This window comes from Notolepis coatsorum (genome assembly GCF_963971535.1).
Source record: "Notolepis coatsorum genome assembly, chromosome: 10".
In the NCBI taxonomy this organism is placed as follows: Eukaryota; Metazoa; Chordata; class Actinopteri; order Aulopiformes; family Paralepididae; genus Notolepis; species Notolepis coatsorum.
This window is the reverse complement of record NC_140174.1, coordinates 50,136,529-50,157,617: the sequence shown is the minus strand read 5'-3', so window position 1 is coordinate 50,157,617 and position 21,089 is coordinate 50,136,529. Positions and strand designations below refer to the sequence as shown.

The 21,089-nt window shown below is 47.6% G+C and overlaps 2 protein-coding genes across 2 annotated transcripts in view; both read left to right on the top strand.

Moving 5' to 3' along the window:
* The window catches only part of LOC311235854 (myosin-4-like), a gene marked incomplete at its 5' end in the record, with an annotated part of 48,749 nt that extends 29,209 nt beyond the window's left edge, over positions 1 to 19,540 (top strand). The window contains 6 exons of the mRNA XM_084323359.1: positions 9,579 to 9,704; positions 15,323 to 15,493; positions 15,951 to 16,055; positions 16,944 to 17,039; positions 17,380 to 17,514; positions 19,491 to 19,540. Coding sequence (XP_084179485.1) covers positions 9,579 to 9,704; positions 15,323 to 15,493; positions 15,951 to 16,055; positions 16,944 to 17,039; positions 17,380 to 17,514; positions 19,491 to 19,502 — 645 coding nt within the window. The 3' untranslated portion in view covers positions 19,503 to 19,540. The remainder of the gene's footprint in view (positions 1 to 9,578; positions 9,705 to 15,322; positions 15,494 to 15,950; positions 16,056 to 16,943; positions 17,040 to 17,379; positions 17,515 to 19,490) is intronic.
* Positions 19,541 to 20,202: 662 nt separating this feature from the next.
* gas7b (growth arrest-specific 7b) overlaps positions 20,203 to 21,089 on the top strand; it is a 90,768-nt gene continuing 89,881 nt past the window's right edge. The window contains 1 exon segment of the mRNA XM_084323038.1: positions 20,203 to 20,614. Within this exon segment, the coding sequence (XP_084179164.1) occupies positions 20,435 to 20,614 (180 nt within the window). The 5' untranslated portion in view covers positions 20,203 to 20,434.

Genomic DNA, 21,089 nt, shown 5'->3' with positions numbered 1-21,089 from the left:
TGCCGCCCGCTCGTCAGGAGCGCTTTAGGCGGCAGAGGGACCACAGAGACCCGAATGGCCCCGAACCGAACCTCCTCGATCTAGCAGACTTCCTGGCGAGAGAAGTCAGCAGCCTACGGCTAGATACATTCGGACGGAGCACCCCTGGCTCCAGAGAAGGAACCAGACGACTAAATGATGGAAGAAGATCGGTGACTGTGATGCACCAATCGGAGTCAGTACCGAGCAGCAGGAGCCACAGTACCCCCTCCAGAACGGAGAAGTGGAAGATAGTGTGCCCCTACTGTGAGAAAGAACACTGGCTAGCGCAATGTGACTCCTTCCCCAAGCTGAACGCGGAGGAAGCAGGTCAATGGATAAAGTCCAACAAGCGCTGTTTTCGCTGTGCGCGCTCACACATGGCAGCCGAATGCCGCTTAAAGAAAAGGTGCACCAAGTGCGATGGAGCCCATCTGGACATACTTCACGACAGTAACAGACGGCGCCCTTCACCTGCACCATCCAGCCGCAAAGCGAGCGTCATGTACATCGATCCCGCCAGCAGCAGTGGAGCCCGAGTACTCCTAAAAGTAGTGCGTGTGACACTAAGCTACCAGAATAAAGTCCTGGACACTTACGCCGTCCTCGATGACGGGTCAGAGAAGACCCTGCTGCTCGCCTCCGCTGCGGCCCAGCTAGGGCTGCGGGGAAGCGAAACCCAAATGACAATTCGGACAATAAGACGAGATTTGAAGACGATAAAGGGCGAGAATGTCTCATTCTCTATCGCAGCAAGCGGCCAGCCTGAGCGATGGTACCAGATTGCAGACGCTTTCACCAGCCAAGAAATAGGACTGTCGCGGTACACATACCCCGTCGCCAAGCTGATGGAGAAATATGCACATCTGCGCAAGTTACCGATCCCGCTCATAGACAATGCTATGCCGACCCTGTTGATAGGCTCCGACCATGCAGACCTCATTGTCCCGATAGACCGGGTTCATACCGGACCCCGAGGCTGTCCTGCAGCAGTCGAGACCCGTTTGGGATGGACTCTCCAAGGCCCGCTCGCCAAATCTCTCAACCGAAGTACAGCCACTAGATGTCTCCACTCCCGAGTCACAGAGGGAGAAACCGCACTCCTGCAACACGTAGAGCGGCTATGGACCTTGGAACAAATGCCCTTTAAGAACGGAAAGAAAGACATTCGCTCTAAAGATGACATTTACGCCATTCACCTCCTCGAGACAGGGACCAAGAGAGTCCCGGTCAACGGCGTGTTGAGATACGCCACGCCACTCCTGCGGCGAGAAGGAATGCCTACTTTCCACGCCAAGACAGACGCCACAGAACGGTACCTGCTGAACACGGAGCGGCGCTTAGCCAAGAACCCCGCCCAAGAGAGTGTATACCGCGCTGAGATTGAGAAGCTCATCACAGCGGGACACGTCACCAAGATGGACATTAAAGAGGCTGACCAGACCACTGAATCGTGGTACGTGCCCCACCACAAGGTCCATCACAACGGTAAAGACCGCATAGTATTTAACTGCAGCTACCAGATCGGATCCCAAAATCTAAATAAAGAGTTACTGCCCGGTCCCACACTCGGCCCCTCCCTACTCGGCGTTCTACTCCGCTTCCGCCAGGAAAAGGTGGCCATCAGCGGGGACATTAAAGGAATGTTCCTGCAGGTGAGATTAGTAGAGGCGGACAAGCCCCTGTTACGGTTCCTATGGAGAGAGAAGCCAGGAGATGAGCACCCAGCCATCTACCAATGGGAAGTCCTCCCCTTCGGAACGACGTGCAGCCCCTGCTGTGCGACATTTGCACTACAGAAACATGTAGCAGAGGACCCAGCAGCGGACGAAGAGGTCCGACACAGCGTAAAGAACAGCTTCTACGTAGACAACTGTCTACAAAGCCTTTCAACCCAGGAAGAAGCCGAGGCTCTCCTGATTAAACCCCGCGCCTCATTGATCAAAGGCGGCTTTGATCTCAGGCAGTGGGCCAGCAGCGATCCGCAAGTACTGCGCAGCCTCTCCTCCGAGGACAAGGCAGCCAGCAGCGAGACCTGGATGGCTACAATCCCGGGAGAAGCCCAGGAGATGACCCTGGGATTGGTGTGGCGATTCAAAACAGATTCGCTTCACTACAGACACAAGCCCCTGACTACGGAGCAGGGAAGGCCGGCGGCGGCGCCGACCACCAGACGGAGTGTGTACACAACACTCGCCCGACAATATGACCCGCTAGGATGTATTCTACCGTACACCACCAGGGCAAAAATGATTGTACGAGCACTGTGGGACAAGGACCAGGGCTGGGACGACCCCATTCCCGCACATCTTGCATCCACCTGGAGAGAGTGGGAGATGGAGCTCCACTCACTCCCAGGCGTTAATATGCGCCGAAGCTACTTCCCACCCACGGTGAGGCCAGAGACATGTAAAATGGACTTACACGTCTTCAGTGACGCCTCAGAGGTCGCATACGGATCAGTAGCCTACTTGCGGGCCCAAGACCAGGGGGGAGAGATCTACACAGCATTTGTCCTCGCCCGCTCGAAAATAGCCCCACGCAAGCAACAATCTATCCCACGTCTAGAGCTCTGCGCAGCCCTAGCCGGAGCGCACCTAGCCACGCTCATCCAACGTGAGCTCACCATACCGGTGTCTAGAACAATCCTGTGGTCAGATTCCACGACGGTACTCGCCTGGATCAAATCGGACTCATGCAAGTACAAAGTCTTCGTGGGAGTCAGAGTCACCGAGATTCAAGACTTAACCGAAGAGTTAACCGGAGAAACAGAGTGGCGCTACGTTGATACAAAACAGAACCCAGCTGACGTCATCACCCGGGGGATGCCCCTGGATGACCTCACCCGTCGCAATGTCTACAGTGACGGCCCCGCATTCCTAAGACTCCCGGAAGGACAGTGGCCCATGCCTATCCCGAGGGAAGCAAGTCCAGAGGAGGTGGAAAATAAGAAGTCTGTGTTCTGTGGATTGAGCACCGTAGCCTCCACCGACCCTAACATAGACGATTGCACGTCCATAGAGAGTGCACAACAAAGAACATTCCTGCGGTACCACCCGGAGTGCAAGTCCCCCGCTGATATGTCAGCAGCTAACTACGAGGAAGCAGAATTGCTTCTACTGCAGCGAGCCCAGAGAGACTCGTTCCCCGATGAATTGGCCTGTCTACAGGGAGGAAAGCCCGTCCCATCCGACAGCAGATTAATTCATCTGGCCCCCGAGAGCGACGCTCATACCCTCATCAGAGTGGGTGGTCGCCTACGCAGAGCCCCCAATCTACCGGATGACATTAAATACCCGATCGTATTGAACAGCCGACACAAGGTCACAGAGCTGATTATAAAGAAATACGATGAGGATGTACATCACGCAGGAGCAGAAACAGTCCTCACGGAGATTGAGGGAGTACTTAACTCGAAGCCCCTCGGATATGTCTCCAGTGATGTGGCGGATATCGACCCAGTTACCCCCAACACACTCCTGATGGGGCGGCTAGATCCTGCATTACCCCAGACAATGTACCGGCCTGAAGAAGCGAACGGCCGACGAATGTGGAGGTACAGCCAAGTATTAGCCGACAAGTTTTGGAACAGTTTCCTACTGCACTACCTACCGTCTCTACAGACCCGCCAGAAGTGGGTAAAGGAGAGAGACAATTTGACAGAAGGAACAGTCGTCATGATTATTGATCAATCACTGCCCAGAGCTATGTGGCCGGCCGACCGCGTAAGCAAAGTGATCACCGGTGCCGACGGCAAGGTCCGAGCAGCTGAAGTGCTCGTCCAGGGTCGCACTTACACCCGTCCCGTGGCAAGGCTCATAGAACTGCCTCGACTCCCAGACACAATCGATGATGACCATGACCCTACAACCCTATGACTTTGTGAAGTTGACTGACCCCTACAGCAAACCCTTATGTGTAAATAGACAACGCGATTAATCTGTCTCTGTTTAACTGATTAGGTCTGGGACCTATTCAGGGGGTGGCTGTTGTGAAGGGCCAGATTAAACCGAATATATATATTTATTTATATATATATATTTAATTGTATTTGTATATTCTCTAATATTCCCTGATATCCCTTGTATATTCCTTGTACAATATGCATTGAATATCCATTCTAGCCTACTGAACATCCCATAATAGTCTCCATTCTACTATTGGTCGAGACCTTGGTGCCAGGCTGCCATACCCCTCAGACCCAGTTCAAACGTACCGCTCCACATGTACGAACAAGTCCTAGTTCCGCGTAGGAATCTGGCTACCGCACCACTAATGGGACTATTTGTTCATAGTGCGTATATATACTGCGCTACTAAAGTAGGACTTTCTTTTCAGTCCAGTTTCTTACCCTCCAATAGAGTCACAGACGTAAAGCCTCCCCGCGACGCCACGTGTGGGAGTAAGGCCAAGTTCGCCTACCATCGGTATTGAGACATCGTGTATATTAATATTTGAATAGTCATATTTGGCACTATATCGTCGAGTTGGACGTAGTCTATTAAGCTAATAATAGTCTGTTAATATATAGTGCTTCGTGCGGTGAGAATACTACCGTAGTCAGTACCCCATCGTTTCGGGCAGAGAACTGGCTGCTTACCCAGGGTGGTTGACCCCATGTGAAGCTGCACCCGAGGAGCCCCAGAGCCGACGAGCGAGTGGACCTGTATACCGGATTATTCTACCGACGACAGCCTGCCTTCCCAGGCACGGATTATGCTTTGTATACTTTGATTATTCCATGGATAAAGACCCCCGACACTGCCGTGTGTTGGAACCCCCCCCCCTGGAGAGGACGCAAGGTGAGGAGACGCTCTGCAAGACGAGGTCGCTTCACGTCTCTCCCCCGTGGATCGGAGAGAGCCGGCCCACAAAGAGTCCACCTGCTTTCATCTGTGGTCCAAGGATCGCCGGCGCATTGAACGGCACTACAGTGGGTTCACCTGGGATACCCTTGGCCGGACGAGGCAGCCGGATTCTACCCCCCCCCCCCTCCTACTCCTGTCGGCTTACAAGCGACCGGATTAACCCCCTCTAGTGTATCTAGTATATAATCATTAAAGTATCATTGCTGTTATTCCTTAACTATTCCAGGTCGTATATTTACCACCTGCGCCTTCAGAGATTGGACATTCTCTATTGATATACCGACGAATACTCTTTGCCATAAAAGTGCATACTATTTCAATTCATAAATGTAATTAAGTGATTAAGTGCTTGTTCTACACACCATCGCTGTGTAGAAATAAAGACCTGTTTCGACTTCGTACATTTGTGTTGGATCCGTTTCATCTACGTGAGAGTGTTTATGATAATATATTTATGCCGTGTACTGGGTGGCCGAATATTAAGTACAAAGGTAGTGGTAGTAAGTATCATATCTAGTAATACAGTCAGGGAATTGTACCCCTCAGTTACACAAGTAGAAGGCGCAAGGATGCACCTTCTGGTCTGAAGGAGAACGTTGGGATAGGACAGCGCCTAGGCCAGAATCCGAGGCGTCCACCTCCACGATGAACTGTCTCTTGGGGTCAGGGTGGAGCAGGATAGGGGCGGAAGTGAACCTTCTCTTGAGGGATACGAACGCAGCGCATGCCGCTGGGGACCAGTCGAACGGCAGAGCGGGGGAGGTCAGCTTGGTAAGTGGCTCCGCCACTTGACTGTAGTTCCGGATGAACCTTCGGTAGAAGTTGGCGAACCCGAGGAAACTCTGTAACTCCTTCCGAGTGGTGGGTTCTGGCCAATCCTCCACAGCCTGGATCTTGCGAGGATCCGCTCGGGTCAAGCCCTTCTCAACGATGAAGCCCAGGTAGTCGACGGAGTTGGAGTGGAAACGGCACTTCTCCGCCTTGACGAAGAGCCGATTGTGGAGGAGGCGCTCCAGCACACGGCGGACATGCTGGATGTGTTCCTCGAGGGTCCTGGAAAAGATGAGAATGTCGTCCAGGTACACCACCACGAACACCTCCAGCATGTCACGAAGGACATCGTTCATGAGTGCCTGGAATACCGCCGGGGCGTTGGTGAGGCCGAACGGCATTACTAGGTACTCGTAGTGGCCCCTGGGGGTCTTGAAGGCGGTCTTCCATTCATCGCCCTCACGGATACGGACAAGATGGTAGGCACTCCGGAGGTCCAGCTTGATGAAGAACGAGGCCTGGGTCAGTGGCTCGAAGGTGGAGCTCATGAGAGGTAGAGGGTATTTGTTCTTGATGGTGATCTCGTTGAGCTGACGATAGTCGATGCAGGGTCGCAGGTCCCCATCCTTCTTACCAACAAAGAAGAACCCGGCCGCCACCGGGGAGGAGGAAGGCCGAATGAGTCCTGCTTCCAATGACTCAGAGATGTAGAGATCCATCGCCTTCTTCTCCGGGACAGTCAGACTGTAGAGGCGGCTGCCGGGAAGGGGAGCCCCTTGGCGGAGGTCGATGGCGCAGTCATAGGGGCGGTGAGGTGGAAGGGCCTGAGCCCTGGTCTTACTGAAAACCTCCAAGAGGTCGTGGTACTCGGGAGGTATGGACGAGAGGTCCGGAGGCAACTCACCAGCGGGCCTCCGGGGCGGGGGACAGGACGCCGCCTGCAGACACAGGGCGTGACAGGAGGAGCTCCAGCCCCTGATGGTACCGGAGGACCAGGCGATGTGGGGCTCGTGCAGCGCGAGCCAGGGCCTACCCAGGACCACCGGGACAAGGGGGGATTGGGTGATGAGGAACTGGATTCTCTCGACGTGGTTCCCAGCGATGGTCAGCACGACTGGGCCGGTGCGTTGAGAGATGTCAGCCAGGCGGTGTTGGTCCAACGAGAAGATCTCCAAGGGTCTCACAAGGTCCTCAAGTGGAATGTTGGCTCGGGTGGCGAACTCGAAGTCGAGGAAATTCTCGTCTGCCCCTGAGTCGATGAGGGCCTCCACCGTGGCACGTTGGTCCCCCCAGGCCAGGGTGACGCTCATCAGATGGTCAGGTGGTGCGCGGCGCTGGGAATGGGAAAAACGGCTCACCAGGATCTCCCGGGGTCTCGGTGAGCCTGATCTTTTGGCCGGGTGGGGCAGTCGGCGATTCGGTGTCCCGCACCTCCGCAGTAGAGGCAGAGACCGGACCTGAGCCTTGCCTCACGCTCCGCCTGGCTCAGATGAGAGCGTCCCAGCTGCATGGGTTCCTCCTCGCGAACCGAACGGGGGGGCCTGCTACCACCAGTAGTGTTGAGGACAGGGCGTCCAGGAGTGACGTCATGCGTCCGGGGAATCCGGGGTGCCTCAGGAGGTAACAGTCGGGTCCTCTCGCGCCTTCTCTCCAGGAGGCGTCCGTCAATACGGATGACGAGGCTAAACAGATCCTCGAGGGAGTCGGGCAACTCCCGGGTAGCGAGCTGGTCCCGGACTGCGTCACTGAGCCCCCTCAAGAAGGTTAGGCGAAGAGCAGGTTCGTTCCATCCACTCTCCACCGCCGCCAGTCGAAACTCCAAGACATAGTCCGTCACCCTGCCGCTCCCCTGTCGGAAAGTCCCCAACCGGGCTCCAGGGTCCAGACCTCGGGCTGGATGGTGGAACACTCTGCGGAGCTCCGCCACGAAGTCTGGATAGGAAAACACAAAATCTGCTTCCATTGCCCAGGAGGAAGTGACCCACTGGGCAGCATGGCCTGAAAGCAAGTTCGTCATATAAGCCACTTGGGACCCACGAGCAGAAAAACGGCTTGGTTGATGACGGAAAACCAACTCACATTGCATGATGAATGTGGCACACTCCTCGGGATTGCCGTCGAACAGCCGTGGGACGGAGAGACGGGGTTCCCGAGGTGCGGGATCTGCTGGGGCTGCGGGGAATGCTCCTGAAGGTTGTGAGAGATGAAAAGCATTAACGGTGTCGCCCAGCGAGTGAAGCTGAGCGAGAATGTCAGACTGTTGTCCCGCCATAGCGGCCATTGACCCTTGCATAGGCAGGACCTGATCCCTGAGACTCTGCACCGCAGCCGCAGCCCGCTCTAATTGGAGACTGTGATCCCTGGTCAACTCGACTTGATTAGCAAGTGCGGTTCTGACCCTCTCTGTGTCGGCTGGGGTCGTCATTTTGGTTGGATCGTAATGTTATGGTTTGACACCGACCCCAAACGCACGACACAAGAGAGTAGGAATTCAGAGTTGCCAAAAACAAGGGCTTGTTTATTGAGACTAAATAATGAGCACAGAATAGGCAAGTCAAACAAGACAGGTACACAAGTAAGGGGGAAAATGTTCTGCTGCTCTGCAGCTTCTCCCGTGGTGGTAGTAGGGGGTAGCAGATGCTGACGTCTGAGCCGCTCTGCAGACTTCTCTCGGCAGAATCTCCGAAGTGTTGCGGGACCGAGAGAGAGAGAGAGGGAGCGAGTCAACAAGGGTGCAGGTGGAACGAGCAGGAGAACAGGAGAGGTGACTTGTACCCAAATACAAAAGTTATCCAAGTGAACTAATCTTCGTGTAAATACACACAGTGAGCAAAGTTCCAAAACACAATCCCAAGTGAATATCTTCGTGTAAATACACACAGTGAGCACTGTTCCAAAACACAATCCCAAGTGAATATCTTCGGTGCAAAAATAGACACTGAGAGTGAAGTCCAAAAAACAATCCAATGTGAATAATATCTTCGGTGTGAAACAACACACAGTGGGAGATGTAAAGTCCCAAAATATTATCCCAGTGAGAACAACAAAAAGGCGATCGCTGGGTGAGTGACTGTCTGATAAAAAAGGTGGTAATCTTCAGTGTTATAGAAACACACGAAAACGGAATTTGATCAAGACAGTCAGTAAAAAACTCACCCAGACGTAGTGCGTAATGGTGCTGGAACAGCAGCGGAGCGAGCGCGTCGCCACGGGGAAAAGGTGTCCAAGAGGAAGGCTTCTTGGAATATCCTGGAGGTAAAGCACAGAGAGCAAACAGCAGCAGCAGCAGGAACGGAGAATGCAAACAGAGAAATATCAAAACGATCCAACAAAACTAGAGTGGAGAAACGGGGTATAAATAATAAAGGATTGATTGATTGACAAGCAGTGACAGCTGGGGAATGTGATTGAAAAGCGTGCGGACGGGAGAGAACCAATCAACGACGTCTCTGACGACGTCACTGGGAAGAAGCGTGTGAATGGGGAATTGAAATGATTAACAGAAACAAATGAAAACAGAGCGAGGTGGTTTAAAGGAACAGAACGAGTGAGTGAGCAAGGACAGAAACCTCACACAATTTGAAATATGATTATAGAATATAGAATATCAGGCCTAAAATGGTTATGCGATTAAAATGCGATAAAGTTGATTAATTAATTACAAATCCTGTAATTAATTAGATACATTTTTTTACCTACTGACTTTGGGTCGCGACCTGTAGTTTGAAAACCGCTGCACTAGACACTAGATTATGGTCATGAAACTTCATCACAACATAGACACTTTAAATTCTAGTAAAGCTATTCAATTCACCTGAATTGAAGGTACAATGTTTTCCCTTAACAGCAGTGTTATATCAAAACAACTACCGTCGTTGACCTGTAGCTCATGCACACGTCCATGGGCCTCTCTCCTTACAGAACACCGCCCTGATGAATACCAAGAAGAAGCTGGATGCTGATGTCACTCACCTCCAGGCTGAGGTGGAGGACGCCATACAGGAGGCCAGGAATGTTGAGGAGAAAGCCAAGAAAGCCATTACTGATGTGAGTGAAGTCCAGATTGGTTAGAAATGTACAACAGTTACATGCGTATACATACGATTGGACCTATGGGTCGTCCAATGATCGAAGGGTTGGTGGTTCAAATCCCGCTCAAGCCCATGTCCATCCCACCGCCGTTGTGTCCTTGGGCAAGACACTTAACCTACTTGCCTCGTATGAATGTGTATGCATGTGAATGAATGTTGGTGGTGGTCGGAGGGGCCGTAGGCAATGATTATTCGCCACGCTTCCGTGAGTCTGCCTCAGGGCAGCTCTGGCTGCAATTGTAGCTTACCACCAGGGCCGCCTGGGAGAAATGCGAGGCCCTGTGCGAGATTTAACGCGAGCCCCCCCCCCCCCCCCCCCCCCCCCCAAAAGGTTAAAAAAAAAAAAAAATTATATATATCTATCTTTTTTTTCATACAGTCAACATATTCTTAAATAATAGCGCTGCCCGAGGCGGGGCATGATACAGTCAACATATAGCAAAAGAGAGCGAGAGAGAGCTCCCGTTCTACAGTCAATATACAGCAGGGAGGGGCAACTGGCGGCCCGCGGGCCGCATGCGGCCCTCACCGACGTTCCATGCGGCCCCAGGCCAATATAAAAAAAAAATTAAAAAAAAATTATAATATTTTTTTAATTTTTTTTTTTTTTTTTTTTTTTTGTATTGTATTCGACTAAGAAGAGTTGGCAGTCGACTATGGCTCCTTTCGATCGATTAGTCGACTATTTGACTAATAGGGGTCAGCCCTAGTGTGGACATATAAAACGCTGTTGAAAGTGCCGTGCAGCAATATGGGGGTTTTGATAAACTGTCGGCTGTTGTTACCGATGGAGCACCGGCAATGAAAGGAAAACACACAGGATTCGCCGGGCTTCTATGGCAGAGTGGCGTTGAGTGTCCAATGCTGCACTGCATTATACATCAGGTAAGTTCGCTAACATAATTTCCATCTATTGTGGGTCACTATAATGACCAATGCGAGTCGAGTGTAGTCAAATTATATGCGAGAGTCGTTAAATCGTTTTTCTTTTTTTTCATCTGATATAGGAGGCTCTCTGTGCCAAGAAGCTTGACTACTACAGCCATGTTATGGATTTGGTTACCAAGGTTACCAATCTAATTCGTGGAGGCAACAGGTCACTAAACCATAGAAAGTTTGTCTCTTTTTTGGAAGAGATGGACACTGATTATGGCGACTTGCAGCTACACACAGAAATCCAATGGCTGAGCCGTCGGAAAGTACAGGAGCGACATTGAAACACTGCAAATGCAATTCAATGATCGGTTTGAAGATTTCAACGGCATGCAGTCACGGATAGCGCTGTTTTCCGGCCCCCTCACCGCTATGGTGTCAGAGCAGCCCCCACCGTTGCAGCTTGAACTGTGCGAGCTACAGTCAGATCCTTTTTTTCAAGCAAAGAGAAATGAGAGGGGAATTTCGTTTTGGAAACTGCTACCTGAGCCCCGCTTCCCACTCCTCAGGGACTTTGCCCTCTCTATGGCCAGTATGTTTGGGAGCACATACATATGTGAGAGCAATTTCTCAAACATGAAGCACATCAAGTCAAAGTAGAGAAACAGGCTGTCAGATGAAACGTTATTTCATCTGATGCAGATTGCATGCACAAACATTGAAGTTGACATTCCTGCTATTGTGCGCCAAATGGAGAGACCACAAGTGTCTCATTAAAGACAGGGGGGGAGGAGATGATGAAGAGGTGTAGAGGGGGGGAAGGAGATGATGAAGAGGTGTAGAGAGGGGGGAAGAGATGATGAAGAGATGTAGAGAGGGGGGGAGATGATGGAGAGGTGTAGAGAGGGGACCATTATTATTATTATTATTATTATTATTATTATTATTATTATTATTATTATTATTATTATTATTATTATTATTATTATTATTATAACCATTATTGACCCACTGTGGGGCGAGGGTGAATGTCATGCCAGTTTGATAAAGGGTCAATGGGAGGCATGTAGTATTGCACTTTACTTTACTTGCACTTTACTTGTTTACTTTTGTAGTGTTCAGATAACACTAATAACACAAACACAAAGCAGCATTCCTGCTGCATTTCACTACAACAGTAAATCAAAAGTGCAATAATAAATGATTTTGTTAAATGTATACACTTTTATCCTGCTACTAAACAAAACATTCCTGAGTGCTTCATATCCATAACATGCATTTCAGTGTTATAATGTTTTGTTTAGTAGCAGGATAAAAGTTTATACATTTAACAAAATCATTTATTATTGCACTTTTGATTTACTGTTGTAGTGAAATGCAGCAGGAATGCTGCTTTGTGTTTGTTGAGCAGTGGGCTTTAAGTTCATACATTTATTTTATTAGAAGCCTTAATTATAATTGATAATTTTTGTATATATATGGGGTTACACAGCAATACTTTTAAATTCAGCTGTTTATAAATTCATAAAGTTGAAATTGCATTACTAAATGCATTTGAAATGGAATAAAAACAAAGTTACAACAAATTATAATTGTTTATATACCTTGTGACTATTAGGGCTATTTGAGTGATGGGGTACTACTGGCGGGACTGCCGATAAACAATGCGGCCCCCCAGATTGATTGTGGACATTTTGTGGCCCTCACCATATACAAAGTTGCCCACCCCTGATATACAGTGTACAGAGAGAGAGAGAGAGACACACACATTGGAAAGAAATTGAAATGCTATTTGGCCCTAAACAGAGAGTACACAGTGGCAGAATACCTGAGCACTGTGACTGAAGATCCTTGACTATGTACAGACTCAGCGAGCACAGCCTAGCCATCGAGAAAGGCCGCCATAGGCAGACTGTGTGTGTTAGAAAGAGAGAGAGAGAGAGAGAGAGAGAGAGAACATGTGTTTGTCATGTGTGTGTGTGTTAGAGAGAGAGCATGTATGAGAGATCCAAAAGGACAAAGATCAACACTTAAATCCAAGAGAGAGAGAGAGAGAGAGAGAGAGAGAGAGAGAGAGAGAGAGAGAGAGAGACATTGGAAAGAAATTGAAATGCTATTTGGCCCTAAACAGAGAGTACACAGTGGCAGAATACCTGAGCACTGTGACTGAAGATCCTTGACTATGTACAGACTCAGCGAGCACAGCCTAGCCATCGAGAAAGGCCGCCATAGGCAGACTGTGTGTGTTAGAAAGAGAGAGAGAGAGAGAGCATGTGTGTTAGAGAGAGAGCATGTATGAGAGAGAGAGAGAGAGAGAGAGCATGTGTGTGTGTGTTAGAGAGAGAGCATGTATGAGAGATCCAAAAGGACAAAGATCAACACTTAAATCCAAAGAGAAGAGGGTCTATACCAGAGAAACCAAAGCAGCAAGGAGCCAATGGCCGACATCAGCTAAATAGGCTAGCCAGGTACTGTGACACCAGGCCACACACAGCTTTGGCCAACGGCCCAACGCTACCCAAGCTACACAAACGACCAAGACATTCACACACAGCACATGTCGTATCTCCAAATGTTGTGAAGTAGCATATGTTTTGCCTGGAAAAAAACATCGTTATTAACAAAACATTCGGGAGGGGAAGGAAGGAAGAGTGGGGTAATGTCATGACATTTTCATTAATCTTACCTGCACCAAGGAACGCAGGGCGAAAGGCCGCAACACAGGTCTCCACGTTGACGAAAGGCCTCTCGCTGGCGGGACAAAAATAAGCCAGAACCCCCTGCTATTCTCACGGCTAATGTCAATGGTCGACTCGTAGCACAAGCTAACAGCTAACTCTAGCCTAGGCTAACTGATAGCATCAAAGTAACGTGCGCAGCCGGCAGCTAGCCGGCAGCTAGCTACGACGTTAGCTACCGGCTGCGCACGTTACTTTGATGCTATCAGTTAGCCAGTTAGCTCAACCCGGCTATCGCTAACCATTAGCTAACGCACTACCACTGAAACTACAACATGAGAAAAGCAATACAGGCGCTGACACCAGGCCACACACCGTTAGCTACTAACTCCATACTACAACAGGCTACAGCTAGTCGACCAGTTTGGCTCCAGAGAGAGAGAGAGAGAGAGAGAGATCCACGGCGGGAATATAATAGGTTGCATGAACTCACCATAACGCAGTATCAATGGTAAAGTTGGAAGGAGACTTTCTTGGCCCACGGTGTAATTTCTTCTGATCCATGCTGCTTTTGAAAAGACATCCACTCGCCTTGCTCCTCTGAATAGCGCTGAATTAGATCATCCCTGTACCTCGTGTGTCCGAGAAGAGCCCGGAAACACTATCCTAAAATCTGTAGAGCAGCAAAGCCGCAGAAACCGGAACACTGCAGTCTGCAGAGCCGCAGAGGCAGGAACAAGTCAGACACATTCTACAAACGTGTCTAATGTGAAATATATAAGCATATAAGCAAAACTAGATTTTAGGTCTGTGATGAAAAAGGGCCTCGCGGGAAGGGGGGCCTCGCAAAAAAAATAAATAAAAATAAAATAAAAATAAATATATATATTTTTATTTTTATTTTTTATTTTTTTTGCGAGGCCCCCCTTCCCGCGAGGCCCTGTGCGACCGCACTGCTCGCACACCCCCTGAGGCGGCCCTGCTTACCACCACCGGTATGACTGTGTATGAACGGATAATGGACTATGTAAGCGCTCTGGGGTCACTGGGGTGTCATGAAGAGCGCTATATAAATCCAATCCATTATTATTATTATTATTACCTCATGCACCAACATTCTTGTACGTTTCCTCGTAAATAACCTCGTAGGAAGTTCATAAGAGAAAACCTACGATAGTTCCCCCTGGGGGTCGTCAACGTGTGGAGAGGTGCTCTTAAGTTGCCAAAGTGATCGCAGCTCCGAACTCCTTGAATGAAGTACGTCACGCATTCTTAACCCTTTCACTGCCGCACTACCAAACGGTTAACCCTTTCACTGCGACAATACACATAAGGTTAACCCTTTCACTGCCACACGACAGCCGGTTAACGGCGACCGTCGGTTGTGTGATAGTAAAGGGTTAGCCTTCTGTCGTGTGGCAGTGAAAGGGTTCAAATGTATTGTCATCATACAGCACAAGTACAATACAACAAATTATCTATCCTCTGTCGGTCTGGGGAGGGTGTAGACTACCACATGTATCCTCTGTTGGTCTGAGGATGGTGTAGACTATCACATGTCTCCTCTGATACATTTGGAGTCGCCAGCCACTTCTTTTCACCTGGAGTGGAGTTTGATAGGGAGAGTGTAACATGTGTGGAGGTTCACGCTATCTCCTCCCAGATCTCCTCCCTACTGAGTAGGTGCCCCGACCGGCCAGTAGGAGTCGCTGTTGCAATGACCAAGACTAATACAGTACCCCACTCTTCTCACTGCCAATTGTGTTCGTTGGAATGTCTGACCAATCCAGAGGTACCGATACCGGGGATTGAACCCAGCTTAATTAAAATGACCGTTTAAACTATCGCCCAACTCTCCATCTCCTCCTTTAACAAGACATAAAAAGCAGCCACAGACATATTTTATAGGTAAATACGGGGGACAATGCTTAGTAAACACTGTCTTTTCCTTTTTGAAACTCCTACTGGATACCAGGCTCACCTGATCACCTCACCTTTGATTAATTGCCATGTTTAAACGCAGGCAGCCATGATGGCCGAGGAGCTGAAGAAGGAACAGGACACCAATAGTCACCTGGAGAGGATGAAGAAGAACCTGGAGGTCACAGTGAAGGACCTGCAGCACCGTCTGGACGAGGCTGAGAACCTGGCTCTGAAGGGAGGCAAGAAGCAGCTCCAGAAACTGGAGGCCAGGGTAAGGCATTTTCAAGGAAAGGAGAGACAACTGCCGTTCATTTGATTTGCCTTTTTCACTTTGCTGCTGTATTGATTGACTTTGATGCAACGGGGGTTCGGGTGCAGATTTGCCCATTCACTTCAATGTTATGAGTCGAGTTTTATCTTTTATTGATGCAGACATAGTCTAGGAGCGGCTCGCAGAGAAAGCATTTCACTGCCATTGTACATTTATAATGAGTATATGTGACAAATAAACATACACGTATATAAATAACGTCATAATAAAGTCAAATTAACAGGCTGAATATACACTTTTGGAATTACAAGCTCACGATTACCTGACTGATATATATATACAAGTGAATTGGTCACTGAAATACTCTCATAGCGATCTCAGAAAATAAAGATGGCGGCAAGGTAAACGGGGTAAATTAAGTCACATAATAACTTTATGGAGGTCTTTGTTTTGTGAGGTACGTGAACTGGAAGGAGAGCTGGATGCTGAGCAGAAAAGAGGAGCTGATGCGGTGAAAGGTGTCCGGAAATATGAGAGAAGAGTAAAGGAGCTCAGCTATCAGGTAAGACGTGAGCAAGCGCTGCTGTCAATCAAATGTCACTAATGATTATGATCATGCTCATATCAAGATCATCTGTGGAATTGTAAATGGCAGTGATGGTATTGTTGATGGTATACAGATATACATACAAAAAAGAAATCGATAACCTTTGTATGGATTAATGATGGTATACCTTCATATTTGGTATGCCTTTGGTATGCCTGCTGGAACTGGGGCAATGGTCTTCGTGATCAATACATTTATTGACAAGATAAATGAATGAAATACAAATAGAGAGATGGAGAGGTGTGTACGTTCTAGTCCTAAAGCACACTCCCTGGGAGGAGGAGGGGTCAAAATAATTGTGTCTCCTTGATCAAGGGTGAGAGTTGTAGAGTGGGGTGGGGGCTGTGGCATTCTAGGGGTGGGGTGCATGGCAATTCACATTGTAGAAGGGATGGCCAGGAAAACCTTCCACACCTCCCAGCCCTAAATGACCTATATCAAACTTGCCCTCTTATCTTGATCCTCCAATCACAACTGTCACTTCCCAACTTCTCCACTTCGCAACAGTTGTGATTGGACAACCAAGAAGAGAGGACGGGGCTTGAGATAGGTCAATTGATACACATTAGGCTAAAGATCCCAATTTGCACATAATTCCATAACTGTCTTTGCTTTTGGTGGGACGAGTGAAGCCTATCTCTCAGTTCCGAATAGTCATTCTTAAATATTCTCTCATCGTGCTAACTTCTAGGGAAAGAAATTATGAAATTAAACTATTCCTCATTTTGCTGTACAAACTACTCCCCATTTTGCTTGCTAGAACACCTCAAGGACCCCTACGGGTGTCTAGTCTGGACCCCTGGATGAAGTTACTTTGTTTTTTGTTTTGTTTTTATCCATCAGGCTGAGGAGGACAAGAAGAATGTCCTGAGGCTCCAAGACCTAGTGGACAAATTGCAGATGAAAGTGAAGGCCTACAAACGCCAGGCCGAGGAAGCTGTGAGACAATCTGTTTTCATACACAAGTCTTTTATAATATCTTTGCATATCAATAACAAAGGAAGCTGTAAGACAATGTTTTAGACACATTCCCCGACCACATCTGTTTTCATACACAAGTTGTTCATAATAACTTTGAATATAATCAACAGAGGATGCTGTAAGACAATGTTTTAGCCACATTTCCTGACCATGTGTATTTCTTTACACAAGTAATTTGTAATAACTTCAAAAAAAATCATCAGAGGAAGCTGTACAATTTTTTTTTAGCCATATTCCCTGACCACATCTGTTTTCATACACAAGTCGTTTGTAATAACTTTGAATATGATCACCACAGGAGGAGCAAGCCAACATTCACCTGGCTAAGGCCAGGAAGGTGCAGCATGAGCTGGAGGAGGCAGAGGAGAGAGCAGACATCGCTGAGTCCCAGGTCAGCAAGCTGAGGGCCAAGAGCAGGGACACTGGCTCAAAGGTTAGTAGCGACACATGTTAGCTATTTTTATTTATTGTTGGGGGGTTATTACTTTACTCATAGCAGTGTTGTAGTCGAGTCACTAAATCTCGAGTCCCCAGTGTTCGAATCCAAGTCCGAGTCACCAAAGAAGAGCCAGAGTCATGTCCGAGTCAAGTCCCCATTACCCATCTGAGTCCAAGTCATCAAGGTTGAGTCCACTCCACTCTGGCAGTCAAAGAGCTGACATACAAATAAAAAATTACACAGTGGTCACCCTTTCAAAGGGAGTTTATTTACTTTGAAAAAGAAATAATAATAAAACGGTATTTACAAGTCCAAGTCTGAGTCTGCACCTTCCGAGACCGAATGCAGTCATGCTCGAGTCCAAGTCCAACTGGGGGTTCTGTAAAATAGACGTAAAATAGATGTTACCTTTGTCAAAAGGTACACTACCTGTTTCTTCACAAAATCATCGGGGGGGGGGGGGGGTCATTTTCCGTCGCTGCGATCATACAAACGCATGTTTTAGGATGGGGGTTCTGTAAAATAGATGTTACCTTTGTCAAAAGGTACACTACCATATGTTTCTTCACAAAATCATCGGGGGGGGGGGGGGGGAGTCGTTTATCGTCGCTGCGATCATACAAACGCATGTTTTATGATGGAGTTTCGGTAAAGTAGATGTAAAATAGACGTTACCTTTGTTTTAGAGGTACTCTATTTCTCACTTCGAGTCCAAGTGTCTTGAATCAGAACAGGATCAATACATATAACATTAGGAAATGCACCTTATCGTCCATAATCATCATCCATATTATCCATTTTGTCTTTTTCATAATATCCAATAGTTCGCTCTAGGCGATTACCATTGTCATCCTGCTCACAGCTGCTCGCAACCTACTAGTCAGTGAGTCCCTAGTTGTTTGGGGGCTCGGGCCACCCACACTAAGCTGGCCCATATGCATGTTCATAAGGTAGGCGATACTGCCACCTGGCGGGATTCAATCGCCATTGCAATTTCAAGTACTCAGATGAGTCACAAAGGTCCGCACGAGTGTTTAGAATGGGAACATTGAAAAAAATTAAAAAAGATTTAAACCCGAGAAATCTCGGGTTTGGCGCTCAACGGTTGGATTTGAAACCCGAGAAATTGCGGGTTTGGCGCAGAAAGAGTTAAATAATAAACAAATGAGTTCGAGAAGGAGCAGAAGGAAGCAATGCTTATCTAGTCCTGCCCCTTTATCACAATATCATACACAAAACAAAATCTCTTACAAACATTCTGTAGGGTGCTCTACTCTTTACACAGTAGTAAAATAAAGTAGTTTTTTTTTTTTTATTATTATTAACTACAGTACCTCCTCCTGCATGAGGAGGGGAGAGGAGGGACAAATGTTACAGGGGTGATTTAATAACTAAAACCATTATAATAATAACTTCATTTATATAACCCTTTTTTAATAAAGAAATTTAACAATTGGTTTACCAACAAGTGCTTTACCAATCAAGCTATTGTGCTCAGATGACAATAAAATAAACCAAGTACAACAGAGTAAAAGACAATGGACCATTAACAGTGGAAAAGGAACATATCAGATAATAAAACAAGACAGTAAGTAATGCATAATTATGCATAATACAATTAAATCACAGCAAGGCTGTAATATATACATACATATAAATATTGTGAGCCAAGTGATATAAAATACTATGATTATGCAAGCCTCATGTCCTCGGGTAGATTTCTAGTCACTGGATACTATGTGGAGTGACTAACTGTATGTGGACATTTTCTGATTTATCAACTAAATACTTTTTAAGCAGCTTCTAATACAATGTGTTTTCCCTCTCCTTCCATTTGTATAACACAATATATGATCTGTTAGGCTATGGGTGTTGTTCCCAGACCATGGGAAACGTCAGATTAGTGTTGTTAATTTTGGCTCAGAGGCCATTCAAATTGTGATTGATAGTGGTTGTTCTTTTCCCAACAGAACAAAGAATGAAAAGAAAAGTGAAGAGAAGAGGAAGACAACACGGCCACGACTGCTCGTAAAACGAATTGTGTTTATTGTGTTGTAACTCACCGGCATCCCCTGTATTAGGCTACTCATAATAACACATTAGTTTCACTTTTTGTTTATGTATATTCGCCAGTTAATGGAAAATCATGCTCAATAAATTGATGGCGCCCCCGTGTGGTTTGATCGTAATTTTGCAGCGTCACTTTGAGATATGTCACTATTATTTTTCACCTTATATTGTAAGAACAGCCTGTACTGTACAACTGTACCATCGTAGTTTGTTGCATACAATAACATATTCCCAAAACTAATTAAAAACAGCATTCATTAAAACATTGGGAGACGATGTCTTAATTTACCATAGGCTGACTAAGCCTAATCCAGATGTTTAGCCAGCCAAACGTTGACTGGCTGGTCAAGTTGGCCAATACAATATTGTTGGTATGATCATCATAATGCCTGTCCTATGTCCGACTATTTTGTCATAAAAGGGCATATATTCTACACACAGATATCACAAACAGGGCCATGTGTGTTGTGAAGGAGGGACCGAGGGGGCGAAGATTTGACTTGACTTGTCATCAGTCCCACTGTGAGTCACTGGACTCTGCGAGGCGCGGCGGAGCTCACCATCCGTGGAGGCGCACAGTCAGACCGACTGGGATGAGTTGAGAGGGAGAGAGAGAGAGAGAGAGAGAGAGAGAGAGAGAGGGAGAAAGAGAGAGATAGAGATAGAGAGAGTTTTTACCCGATTTCGCAACCATTGCGCCTCACCGATGATGAGCTAATTAACATTACAAGTCCGTCGAGAAAGTCCAGCACCTTGAGAAGGACAAGTTTCCCCCAAGTTGACCGCAGTTCGTGAAGGGATCAGTGGGAGCTGCGAGGCGGACCCCCGGCTGTGTGTTTTCGCGATGGCTGGATGTTACTGCAAAAGTTTATATCCCTTCAGTGGGGACCAGCATCAGCAAGGATTAACTTTCCAAGTGGGGGACATTATTAAGATCGTTCAGCCGCTGCCCGGCGGCTGGTGGGAAGGAGAGATGGATGGAGAGAAAGGGTGGTTCCCCTCAAGTTATGTCCAGGTTCTGGAGGTAAGGCTGTTCTTCTTTTGTATTTTACTTTCAATCTCACTTTTTCACACAATGTACAAGTCAGCTGGTTTATTTGGCAATTTGGCATGTATCTACACTACAGCTAGGTTATCTTGGATGTCGACCCCCTCCCTTTTTTGTACAGTAACAGTATATACATTTAATTCGTGGAGTACTTCAATATGCAAATACGTGTTAAATCACTGTCACACGCAGCACACATGTTCTCAGTCGCACGCACGCAAATACACGCTCAGTGATGACGGATATATAAAGAGGTTTTCAGAGGTTGGGTTTTCCAGTTTTCCCATGCCTTATTATTTATCAGATTTAAGAACCCCCCCCCCACATACACCCTTAAACCCTATTCTCCAACCCACCTAACTGATCTGATTGTGTGACAGACAGATAGTCTGACTGATCGTCTGAATGACTGAGGGCTTCCTCATTCCACAAACATTCCATTGGCATTCTC